Source organism: Clupea harengus, chromosome 18 (genome assembly GCF_900700415.2).
Source record: "Clupea harengus chromosome 18, Ch_v2.0.2, whole genome shotgun sequence".
NCBI lineage: Eukaryota > Metazoa > Chordata > Actinopteri > Clupeiformes > Clupeidae > Clupea > Clupea harengus.
The window spans coordinates 20,298,080-20,311,322 of record NC_045169.1 but is presented as its reverse complement, the minus strand read 5'-3'; the positions used below and the strand labels follow the sequence as shown (position 1 = coordinate 20,311,322).

Genomic DNA, 13,243 nt, shown 5'->3' with positions numbered 1-13,243 from the left:
GGGGAAATGCAATAATTTCAGAGAAGTAACGTGTTACACTCACACCAAAAAAAAAGCACAAAAAAAAAGACATCATTATCACTTTGTGTCAGCTGCCATGCTTGAAGACTTGAGTGAATTCACACTTAGTTTGTGAAGAAAGTTTTCGCCACATTCCTATGTAGAGTACTCTTTTCTTCTCTCTCTCTCTCGCACATACACTCACTCACTCACTCACTCACACACACACACACACACACACACACACACACACACACACACACACACACACACAGCCAGACACAGAGTGAAAGAGACATGTCTGTGTTTGTGGAGCTTGCCCTTTCACATTTGCCGTTTGGTACAGAAGCGCTGCTACTCCTGAAGCCTAGCCCTAGCTATTCTGTGACAGTTCCTGTGAAGAAGAACCAAAATATAAAGAGAAAAAAAAAGACCTTGTCGCTTCTGCTGAGAACAGAAGAATGTACCAGATACCATGTCTCATCACATTTCTCATCTTGATTTTTCCTTTTCTATCTTCGACACTCTCTCTCTCGCTCTCTCTCTCTCTTGTTCTTTGTCAGTTTCTCAGTTTCAGAGACCTATTTTAAACTCCTTTCACTTGTCACAGGGGGAGTTCAGGTCCCTTGCCTGTCTCCGTCTTGCAGACTCCACAGAGTGCTCAGGTACACAGCGGATCCTTAAAATCCATTACACACGCTTTATTCCCAATCCCGGGCTAATTTCCAGGCTTGCCGCGATCCCAGTTCATCATCGACCTCCCTATACGGAATGTGGAAGCGAGGACGGAGAATAACGCTGAGGCCATTTCAACATCAATCACCCAACCATCATTCACCTGGTGTCTGGAACCATTCTGTTCACAGTGCCATAGGGAGAGAAAAGTCTGAGAGAGCCAGGAATTCGGTGAACTTTGGTGGCTGAAACGAAGGACCCCAGCCCTGAACAGCTACCCTCTCTTTAGGGGCCTTCCGGGGCCTGCTTTTGCAATCTCTTCCCCCGAAACACCGGCCGCTCGGACTCCGGTTACGTTTCAAATCGAGCGTTTTTTCGAGCGGCATACCTTTCGACTGGGCCGTGTTGATTTATAGGAATGTCACTCGTAAAGAAAAACAGACCTGGTGGAGGAGAGGGGGAGAAAAAAGGATGGAATTTGAGATTGGAAGGAAGGAAAGGGAGTTGCTGGGTTTAGTGGGGGGGGGGGGGGGGTGTCGAGGGAAGGGGTTTGGTCTTGGGGGGCTGGAGGGTGTTGACAAGCATAATGCCACTTTGATATTTGACTATTTGACGGTAGTAGCCCCCAATCCCCCACCCCTTTGGATTTCTGAACCAACAATCGCCCCCAGAACCGGTTCTGATTGGATTAAACGTGACAAGAAGCACAACATTAAGAGCGAATTTCAAGTAGCCAATCTTCAACATCTGGACAAGGGGGGAAAAAAACCCAAAGCAAGTGTGATGAAATAGTTTTTCCCCACTCATATTCAGTCCCTTAAGCTCAAGGCAATTCCATTCTTCATCCAATCTCTCGACACCTCTACATCCAGCCTTAATCCCACATTACTGGAGTTAACGATCGTCCGGGAACAGAGGCGAACATCTGAATAACTTGGGCATGTTGGCAACCGCAGATTCACAATGACAACTCTGTTTGACATATGCTGCGGCCTATTAGGTTAGTCTTGTGAGTCAGACCGTGAGTTTCTGGACTTGTCTTTTGTCTGTCTGTCTGTCTGTCTGTGTGTGTGTGTGTGTGTGTGTGTGTGTGTGTGTGTGTGTGTGTGTGTGTGTGTGTGTGTGTGTGTGAGTACATGTGTGTATCTTTTCGAGTGTGTCTCTATTTGTTCTCTCGATGAGAACACGTGTCACTCACCATGTCCGAGGTTATTCGTGTGTCACTAAACCACACACACACACACACACACACACACACACACACACACACACACACACACACACACACGATACGATACGATAGCATACGTGCTTGTTGCCAGGCACGGATGGGAAGGCGAGACGCATTCCTCTCCCTTGAGCTCAGGCCAGTCATCATCATCGGTGTGTGAGCCCCGCCATGCTCTCAGCACGCTGGCGTCATGCTGCAGGAAGCGGATCACTTCTCCTGGGCCAGCGGGGCTAATGTGTGTGTTGACAGGTCGAGGCTGCGGAGCGGTTCTGGGCTTCTCTCGGAGGGGTATGGCTGACTGACTGACTGATACCCGCTTCTTGCGTTTTTGCTGGTGCTGTTTCTTGTACCAGTGACAATCAATCAATCAATCAATCAATCGGGATTGATTGTTCTTTGACATATATTTTATGTGTTTTGAATTGACATGTATCTGTATCTGTTTGTGTGTGTTTTAGTATTAGTGTTATTATTATCAATGAAACACTGATGAAGGAAGGTGCCTGCTCGAACGCCCCAGTGAAATACTCACAAAGGCAGCTGTGTTGTTGTTGTTGTTGTTGTTGTTGTTGTTGTTGTATCCTGCTGCTGAGGTTGTATGGGTGTGCAGTCCTATTGTTGTGTTTAGCAGTTGTGGGCAACAGACAGTGCATGTTGTACTGTGAAGGAGTGCCTTTACCCGTACAACATGTGGCGTTTGTTGCGTTGCCAACCAGCCAGTATTGTTGTTGTATCCTGCTGCTCAGGATCTACATTATGGTTGGGCAGGTGTCGTATGTTTAGGTTAGATTGGGTATAAGTACTTCCATGCGACAGTGAGAAGATTGGCTACTGTGGGGAGTTCCCAACTAATAGCACAAGGAATTAAACATCTTTTCCATTGTATAACTAATAACTAAAACATATGAACGCTGTAACCAAAATGAAACATGACTGAATCAGAAACTACGCTGACGTCAGTGGAATAGAATACTTCAGTTTGATATGAAATAAAATGAACCTTTTCTCTGTTTCTCCACAGCTGTGACACATTTTTTTTTACCCGTGAGTGAGAACCGCAGCAGGACCTGAGCGGAACCAAGAACCTCTGCAACTAAGAGCTAGGAACCAGGCTCCACCGGGGGACCACTGCTTTGGGGCTCGACCCAGCGAAGGCTCAGCGTTTGGGGGGGATGTGTCGCAGAGGGGAGGGGGCCATGTGGAGCTTACGGTTTCTCCTCCTCGCCTGTGTCCTGGCTCCAGTGGCACTCGGTAAGTCCTGAAGCGCGCTCTGTGTGTGTGTGTGTGTGTGTGTGTTGTTGTAGTTATTGTGTTAGGACTGTATACAGTGCTGTATTTTTTGTGTGCGTGTGTGTTTTGAGTGTATGCAGTGGCGATTATTGTGTTAGGAGTGTATGCAGTGCTGTATATATTGTGTGTGTGTGTGTGTGTGTGTGTGTGCACACTCTGATGTCTTGTGGTTATTGTGTAAGGACTGTATGCACTGCTGTATAGTGTGTGTGTGTGTGTGTGTGTGTGTGTGTGTGTGTGCACACATGCCGATGTCTTGTGGTTCCTATCCAGTGTTTGGGGGTTGGGGGAAGCGGCCCCCTCAAGGTACCACTGCTCTTCCTGGTCTCAGTTAGGGGAGGTGACAGGTCTCACTGGAGAGGTGACAGTGTAATTGAAGTCATTTGAATTTAAATTGAAAGAGCTATGTGTGTGTGTGTGTGTGTGTGTGTCTGGAGTGTATATGCAGTAGTGTGTGTGAGATGGTGTGTGTGCATGTGTTTGTGGTTTACTGATTAAGTGTGTGTGTGTGTCTCTGAAGTGTATACGCACACTCTGATATCTTGTGTCTTAAGATTAGTGCGTGTGTGTGTGTGTGTGTGTGTGTGTGTAGAGTACTTGTGTGTTTGCATAGATAGCACACACATGCACGTGTAAACAGGGAAGGAAAGAGGGTTGTGGAATCAAGGCTGGGCTGAAATGAAGCAGCAACCCATATAGATGCTAATTTGATAGCGCCTAGGCCATTAATGGGAATTGGAGCAAATTGAATTGCTACGGCGCTACATCTCTTCACCGGGTGCCCCCTGTAATCAAAGCAAACTCTCTTCGCTAGCGTGTGTGTTTGCGCAGGGGCACTCGATATAGCCCCGATCATGTGAACACACACACACACACACACACACACACACACACGTAGTACACACACACACACACACAGAAACACACACACACACAAACACACACACACACACACACACACACACACACACTCTCGCTCAGTTCTCCCTCTCCTCCTCATCTCCCCACTGACTAAAAGACAATGGTCGACTGGATGACGACGACGGAGGCTAGTCGACTCACTTAATAAGGGAGTCCATGATGGAAGGGATGCTCGTGCTGATGCTGATACCGTTGTGTGTGTTTCAAAAGAAACAAGGGCACACATTAAAAGATACTCAGCTAGAGCAAGTGCGTGCAAGATGAAGTTAGCAATGCTGAGGCTTAGCGATGCAACACAATGCTGGAGCACACACACACACACACACACAAAAACACACACACACACATATACACACACACTCACGATGAGACATAATGCTGTTGCCTCCTCAGAACACACTCCGAGGGGCTGGGAGTGTGAGGGCGAATGCCAATGCATGGTAGGACTGAGCCGGTGCCAAATGAAGATATCTATGAAGAGGGCCTTCCTAAACCGCTCAAACCCCCTCTCCCGCACACACACACACACACACCCCTCAAACAACTGTGTGTTCTAGCATTCCTCCCCTGTGAGAAAGTATTACAGATATTTACGACAAGCAACCGCAACAAAGTGATTTTTTGTGGTTGGAGCTCTCTCTTTGTGTGTGTGTGTGTGTGTGTGTGTGTGTGTGTGTAGGTATGTGTATGTGCTAGCAAACTCCCCAACAGCCATGCCGGTTTGCCTCATCCACATATTCACGCATTCCCTAACATCCATATGATTAGGGTTTGGATGATGAACGTTCAGCCCAGGGAGGCTCTCTCTCTCTCTCTCCCTCTCTCCCTCTCTCCCTCTCTCCCTCTCTCTCTCTCTGTCCCCCCCTCCTTGAAGTTGGAGCTCTGTTCCAGTTCTGGTTAATCCCGTTAGGGCACTCTGGTGAAATAAAACCTTACCCAGAGCTTCTGTGCTGGTTCACATACACACACAAACACACAAACACACACACACACACACGAAATATTCCTGTCACATGAAGACCTCTGTCTCTCAGTACGGGAGGTACACAGAACTCCTGTAAGTCTGCTTTCAGGTGGCGCAAGGGATTGTGGGTAAAGCATGTTGAGATTTTGAGAGGTGGGATTGGCCTCAGCCCAAACTACTGCATAGTGGAGAGATGGAGAGGGAATGAGAGAAAAAATGAGAGAGAGAGAGAGAGAGATGGAGGGGGAATGAGAGAAAAACGAGTGCGATAGAGAGAGAGAGGCTTAGAAAAAGTAAGACCAAGATAGAGAGAGAGAAGTAGAGAGATTGAGGTGGAGAAAGGTGGAATAATAGATAGTGAGTGAGCGAGAGAGAGAGTGAGTGAGTGAGTGAGTGAGTGAGAGAGATAGATAGAGAGAGAGCGAGCGATGTACGTACACAATAAAACAGAAGAAGAGTATAGTGGATAATAAAATAAGGAGACGTGGTGAATCGACTCCGCTTTGCTGTGTCATTCATCACAGGTGCACGCATGTTGGGAGTGTCGGGAAGAGCAGTCATGGGTTTATGATTGGCCGGGATGGATAGGAGAGGCTGATGGGAAGACACGGCGGCCCACTGCCTCCTCCACTAGACAAGAGGACACTTGGAAGTGACAGACATTTGTCATGATAAGAACACGCCACATGCCATCATATGGACAGGGACCAGAGAGAGAGAGAGAGAGAGAGAGAGAGAGAGAGAGAGAGAGAGAGAGAGAGACAGACAAAACAGAGAGAGAGAGAAAGAAAGGAGAAGATGACAGATACATTGAAGGAGAAGACTATGGAAGAGCAAAGAAAATGAAACAAAGGAAGAGAGAGAAATAAAATACAAAGAGAGAGAGAGAGGAGAGAGAGAGAGAGAGAGAGGAGAGTGGATAGAGAAGAAACTGAGAGAGGAGAGGAGTATGCTAGAGCACCAAATGTGAGACAGATGAAGAGAGGGAAAGATAAGAGAATGGCAAGGACACAGAGAGGGAGAAATGGGACAAAGTGAGGGGGGAAAGAAAGAAAGAGAGAGATGGAGGAGAGAGGAAGAGAGAGCGAGCAGGTGTGGGCGTGAGAGAGAGGGATAGAGAGAAAGGGAAGCAGAGCGAGCTGTTTGATTCCAGAGAGAAGGGACGTGTGTTTTGCATGTGGTGTGTTTGCCGTTGGGCTCCAGTTCACAGCAGGTAATCGACCATTCTGTGCGGATATCCCGCAGGCCACACAGACACACACACTCACAGACACACAGACAGACAGTCACACACACACGCAGACAAACAGACAGTCACACAAACACACACACACACACACACACAGAGACAGACAGACAGACAGACTCACTCAAGCTCATTCACTCGGGGTCCATGCAGAGCCTCGCTGCCCTCATGCTCATGTTCACAAACACACACATGCATGCACATACAGACACACACACACACACACACACAATTGCACAATTGAAGTGGAGACTGGATTCAGAAGGATTTTGCCATGTTCACGCACACAGACATGCTTATTATGTTCTCAAGGACACACACGCGCACACACATACATACACACACACACACAGACACACACATACACACACACATACATACACACACAGACACACACCCTGTTAAATATCAAAGAGCAGGAAGTAGTCATGACAAACGAACTCCACTAATCATCCGTGGTATGATGCAACTCGCAGGAAACATGCCGGATAGCACACGGCTCACTCAATGCAATTTCTGTCCATTGTTGATGGGAATAAGAGGTGAATTGTTTTTCTTTTCTCTTTCTCTCTTACTTACACACACACACACACACAGGCCTTGAGGAGAAAGCTAAGGGGAGTTACGGGCAGAAATACGAGTCACTTCAAAACACGACCGTGTTGTGATTAGTCCAAATGACCTTTTCTCTGTCGTTGCACTTGAACACACTTCTCTGGCTTCTCCTCACACAAAGACAACTCTCTCTTACACACACACACACACACACACACACACACACACACACACAATCACTTAGTCTAATTTTCAGTCTCTTTCTGACTTTCTCTAGCAATTTTCTCTAGCTCTCTTTCTTTCTCTCTATTTCTCTTTCTCTCTCCCTGTCTGTCTGTCTCTCTCTCTCTTCCTCTGCCACTGCTTCAATGCAGCTATAAAGTTCCTCTTCGTCTTGCAGCACACCGTATAGGCAAAAGTCCCTCTCCACACTGACAAACATGTTGTTGTCAGACGTTAAGGCTTCTCCACTTCTGAAGCGCTTAATTATTTCTCCCTGGTTGCGCCAGGCTAGCCGTCTCAGCCACAAGGGCAAAGCTTTGTCATTTTTCAAATTTGACTAATTAATCCTTTCAATGGTTCCCTGCGCGTTAATGTGCGGATTTGCAAGGAAGTGTTCAGTGGGGCTATTGATTGAACATCATTATGAGGCATAACAAATGCTGTGGAACAATAGTCTTAAGCTAAGGTATTTAAGGAAAGCATTCTTAAAGTAGGGAGTTTTTATTTTCTTACACTGGTGCTCTGTCGTGTTGCATTGTTAAGTCTATTCTCTTTGTAAAAAAAAGTTTTTTTGTTCATTTATGGTTCAGCAGCACGATTTCAGATGAAAAGATGCGCCGATAATCCCCTCACAGGACCTCGCAGGGAACAAGGTGTAGATTACAGTTAGGAGCCCTGTCCAGAGCACTGATGCACACACACGCACACACACACACACACACACATGCATGCACATATATACACACACACACACACACACACACACACACACACACATACATTGGACACATATTACTGCTTACTCTACAGATAGTGTATTTTATGTTAGGGACATTATCTGGGCTGTCGTGCGTGAGCTATGGTCCACATAGGAATGAGATATCTCCTGATTGCACCCAGCACATTGCCTCTCTTCACGTTTAGGGGGCATCTTCAGCGAATCTGCTGCCTCAGCTCTTTATATCACTCTGCTGTTTTTCAACTGCTGCTGCTGGGAGCACATCCTTTTATTTAACCCCCTGTGCAACGAGAACATGCCTCACTTCAGTTCCCACGGAGACCCTGGATCACATTTCTTGTGTGTCTGCAAACAGTTGATGTAGGGGTTCTCAATTGTGTGTGTGTGTGTGTGTGTGTGTGTGTGTGTGTGTGTGATCTGTTACTGAATATAAACATGGATGGAAAATGAAGGCATGCTCCAATCTAGCAGGACTACAGTTGCAGAGGGATAGACACAGATTTCCCACCAGCGTGGAAACTAAGCCATCCGGAGCCGCAATGGCGGCTGTGTGTGTCTGCTCTAATCAATGAGGTGGAAACAGCCGTCGCCAAAAGGCAACAAAGACACGTTCAGTTAACTCTGAAGTGCCACACAAAATTAAGCGCTAATTATCAGTGCAGTTAATTACTTATATATATATATATTTTAATTATTATTTATAGTTTTCTTTGTCTTTTCATTCTTTTTATGAAATATAAAAAAAAAAAAATTGTATGATTCTGCAGGCTTTAAAGTTTTTTTTAGACATACTGACATTTTTCCACTAAGGAAAGGGTACTGAGATCATGAGGGAGAGGTAATGTGTTCAACCGTGCTGTTGCTGTAAATCTGAATGACGTTTAGTTTTCCCATTTCAGCATTTGGGTCCACTGAATGTCCATAAGAGTTCATTACGCTTGGCTGTTGGAGCTGTCAAACCTTAAGAGCCAGTGTGTGACAGAGATGCCTCGTGTCATAAGTTGGTCACGGCGTCAAATCAGATGATCACGCATGAGTTCACACACACACACACACACACACACACACACACACACTGCGCTTGTCTCATTTGACTGCTGAGGAGGTCAGGCCAGGATGCTTGCCCACAGTGCATGCAGTACATGTAGCAGATAGCCGTCAGCCTTCATTTATGCTCCCGAAGCATCGCTTGTCATGAACCGAGGCAACAGAGGTTAACGACAGCACAAACAAACAAACAAACAAAAAGGATACGCATTTCCCACAGTCGTTGCCATACTTAATTATTACGATAATTATGAGGATCGAGCATCAAACCCTTGTCCGATATCCAGTCCAATCCAGTTGAGATGCGATGCGGTTTACACACCAGCCACAGTGCAGACGTAAAGGTTCACAGGACAGGGAGTGCTTTACCTCATGTTCACAACTGAAGGTTGGGGAACATTTTTCTTAAAATCTGCGAGGGACGTGATGCATCACAGGCAGGGGTCGGCGGTGTTGTTTTTCTCATGATGTGTTCGAAGCGCAGAAACTGTGAAGCGAAACGCTAAGGAGGAGGTGAGAGGAAGGTGTTTGTTTTTGTGGGTTTGTGCTGAAGAAAGACAGACGTCCTCTCAGACACTTAAACTCGGGAGGAAAATAAATAAGCGTATAGAAATATGCGTCTGCACACTTCTGCGGGTCTTGTTGCTACTTGGAAAACCGTCTGCAGCGCGTTGGGTATTTTTATAACTTGATCGCTTCTCTTCACGACACATAGAAAGCGCATAAATATTTCAGACCTTTAAGTGAAGAAGGGGGAGGTGCTGTTTTTTTCTTTCTCTCTCACTCTGTCTTTTTTTGGTTAAATGGACTGAAACTTGGTTTGCACTGCAGGCAGAATCCGGTGACCTTTCCAGAAGTGGTCGGTCTTCAGTGGCGCGGTCTGTCGCATTAGCGCATCATTTGAATTCAAAGCAGCAGTGTCGTTCAGGCCACGAACGATTATTTTTGGGCCAAAGATTTCTGAATTCACTGTCCACTGCGTCGTCTGCATCCCCTCGGAACAACTGAGGCCACAACACGTTGAGCGAGTGCTCTGCATGCCTGGAACGGTGACATTGAATAATTTGCCTCAAAGCCACTTTACGACACAAAATGGCAGACTGCCTCTAAACGTCCAAAAAATTGCAGCTTTTAAGACATATTACCATTTTTCTAGGTTTTTTTTCCCGTTTTTTTTTCTGGTTCTCTTTGTGGAGGCATAATGAAAGGACTGACATTCCTCTCTGGCCCTCAGGGAACCAAGGCAACTGTCAGTATGACAAACCCAGTCAGACTCCTGCGTCACGTTTGGCCCTCTTAAGCTTTTTATGGAGAAAGTGTCCGAGCCACGATCGCTCTGCTTCGCAAACTCATCCTGCTCTCAAGTGTACAAGTGTCTGTTATTCCCTAGACTCCAGGTACCGAGAAGGTGTGACACTGGTATGTCAACTCCGCATGATCCAGGCGTATTTGCATCCTAACTTGTTGTTCTGTAAATTACCATGAACATCTGCTATGTATTTTTAGAAATATCTTCTTACCATTTCTTCCTTTTTCTTTGTTTGTCCCCTTTCCCCCTCCGTAACACAAGGAAGAGGGGTAAAAAAAAATCAATAACCCGAGCTTTTCTCGGGTTGAAATGGAAAGGTTCTTTTGTCGTTCGTTGGCCATCCTCTCCCCGTCCTGTGCGAGGTGCCAAGGTGCTGTCTCGGTCCACAGACAACAAATGACATTAAGTGCAGACATTAATCGTTTCTGTCCTCTAGGTAGCCGGGTTAAATACCCACCAAAAGCGTCGTTGGCACCCACGATGGAGAGTGTGCTTGATAGAACAAATGAACAAACAAACAAACAAACGAACAAACAAATCAGAGCCTCTCTCTCATGGCGTTGGTTAAGCGGCGGATGATGCCGTTTAGAGAGGGTAGTTGATGAGGACTGATGTTGAGTGCGAGGTCAAGGGCCCATGGACTTTCATTTACATGACGCTTTTATTATGCTCGTGGCTCTGGCAGGCCCTCGGTGATAAATATCACAGCACGTGCTGTCTCACACACAGCCTGGGGTAAGAGGTCAGGCTTTAGTGCAAGGTGTCCATCAGAGGCTAGAGACACACACATACGCACACACACACACATGCACACACACACACACAAACAGGAGATCATCAGGATACCCATTGGTTGTTACATCTGTTGAGTGCCTAGGGTTGTGTTTTTACTTTAAGTGCATCTGAATGTACACACACACACACACACACAGAGAGAGAGGGAAAGAAAGAGAAAAAAAGAAAGATGGAGAAGCAAGCACACACACACACACACACCACACACGCACACACTAATACACAGAGACACACACATACAAAGGGATAGACATACTGTGTGTATATGTATGCCTTTGTGTGTTGATAATAATAACCTACCCACATTTAATCTGGATGTGCTCTGGCTGTAATTAGATCATGTGTAGCACTCTATAAAGAAGTCACAGCGCAGCTGAATGTCAGGTGCAGTGGAGTGGGGAAACAATACCAGTGTAATTTAAACATTACCTCTAAGCCACTATTTCACTCTTAAGAAAAGCGCCGCGTCACTCTTTGAATTTCAACATTTGCACAGGAACGATAAAGCAACGAGCCGCACAATGATGCGCGGCTCAACCAGCCGCCGCCATGCTAATGCCCTATCTGAATGCTAAGCCCTGTGCTCCCTCTCGCTCACACTTGCTCGACATTGATTGGAGGGGGGCTGCACGTAGCTTAGCCGGGGCGGGGTTGAAAAAGTGCTGGCTTGCATTCCACTGGGTTTGACTGCGAGTCCTGATTGCAGCCATACACTTTCCATAATGATGTGGATTACCTTCCCCTATCTGCGGCTACGCTCTTCCCATGCAAATGGACCTCCATCTCACGCGCATCGGGTTCGCCTTGATTTGCATGGCTTTTGAATAAACGCCACAGTACCTGGTCAAACCAGCAAAGCCGATGCAATGCCTCGTCTGTGTTGGTTGCTAATGTTCTTTTTTTTGCTTTTTACCAATTCGGTCAATTCAAGTCTGGGCTGGACTGATGTTGCTTAAAGGTACAGCCCGCTATTCTGGGGAAAGACTCAACAGTCGATCGAATACAGTCAGTTGATTGATCAATGCTGTTGATTGGCTGGGATAGTGTATTGCTCGGTGCGAGCCACTTTGCTTATTCCCCATTTGCAGAGCCAGAGTGGTGTACGGACACCAGAGTTTATTTTTGAGAACACACACTGAAGGGACAGCAAGAGGACTGGGAGTTGAAAACTCACTGAATTTGACAAAAACAATTCTATTATATTAGAGTCTGTGCCTTTAATACAGCTTTTGTATTTTCGTTTCTTTGGGACCGGCCAGCATAGGAGGCAGTTTCACATTTCAGTTGGAGTTAGCCGGCGTTGGTCCCAAGATCCGCTGGGTGGTGACTGTGATGGATGAGCTGTGTGTGTGTGTGTCGGCCCTGCCTGGTTTCAATCATCCGCATGGGAGAAGCCAAAGCCCGGTCTCGGCTCGGGAATGCCTGTGTTTACCCACACCTGTCTGTCTGGAGTCGGAGAACCAACAGTCACCCTCCCCCCCCCCCCCCAACCTCGCCTTAAATCGTGATGACTGATTTAGCCGGGCTGAGACTGGCTATGTCAGTGTAGCCTAGGCACGGTCTTCTGCACGGTCACCTGAACCTTATTTAAACTCTATTAACCGGTGTTCACTTAGGGCTTTAAGACCTTTAGTAGACCCGTGTGATCATATTCTCTGTCATCCTCTGGTCCTACACTAACTATTCCCCCCGTGTAAAGCCACTAGTTTTCCTTCAATAGAGATTAAGGGATTATGCAGTGACGGGGTTTGGTCGGAATCTGTCAGTTATTAAATTATCCTTCACGGCCTCCTTAGAAGGGCGGCCTGTGGGTTTCAGATGATGACTTCCTGCAGGAGTTTAATACGGCGTGCCGAAAGTCACACAGGCCTGCGGAAGGAAGGGCATTTGAGCCGCGGTCCAACAATGCCCAGGCCCCCCCCATGAGGTCCCGGCCACAATGTGCCTTTTATTAAGTGGAACAATGGGAGCCGGTAACGACTTGGAAGGGATTAAGAATTTATCAGTCACTCCGAAAGCATTTTCATCACTCGTTTACTTAAGTTAATTTGCCTCTCCCTCTCTCTATCTCTCTTTCTCTCTGACTCTTCATCTTTTTCTCTCTCTCTCTCTTTCTCTCTCTCCCTGACTCTACATGTCTTTCTCTCTCTCCTTCTCTCCTTCTCTCTCTCTCTCTCCCTGACTCCCCATCTTTCTCTCTCTGTTTCTCTTTCTCTCTGGCATGCAGACAGAGAAATTGTGCCTATTTA

The 13,243-nt window shown here is 46.6% G+C and overlaps 1 protein-coding gene across 12 annotated transcripts in view; it reads left to right on the top strand.

Moving 5' to 3' along the window:
• LOC105903071 (adhesion G protein-coupled receptor L3-like) overlaps positions 1 to 13,243 on the top strand; it is a 268,604-nt gene that overhangs the window by 77,437 nt on the left and 177,924 nt on the right. For all 12 annotated transcript variants that reach the window (XM_031584694.2, XM_031584696.2, XM_031584695.2 and 9 more), the window contains exon 3: positions 2,928 to 3,157. In XM_031584694.2, the coding sequence (XP_031440554.1) occupies positions 3,079 to 3,157 (79 nt within the window). In that variant the 5' untranslated portion in view covers positions 2,928 to 3,078. The remainder of the gene's footprint in view (positions 1 to 2,927; positions 3,158 to 13,243) is intronic.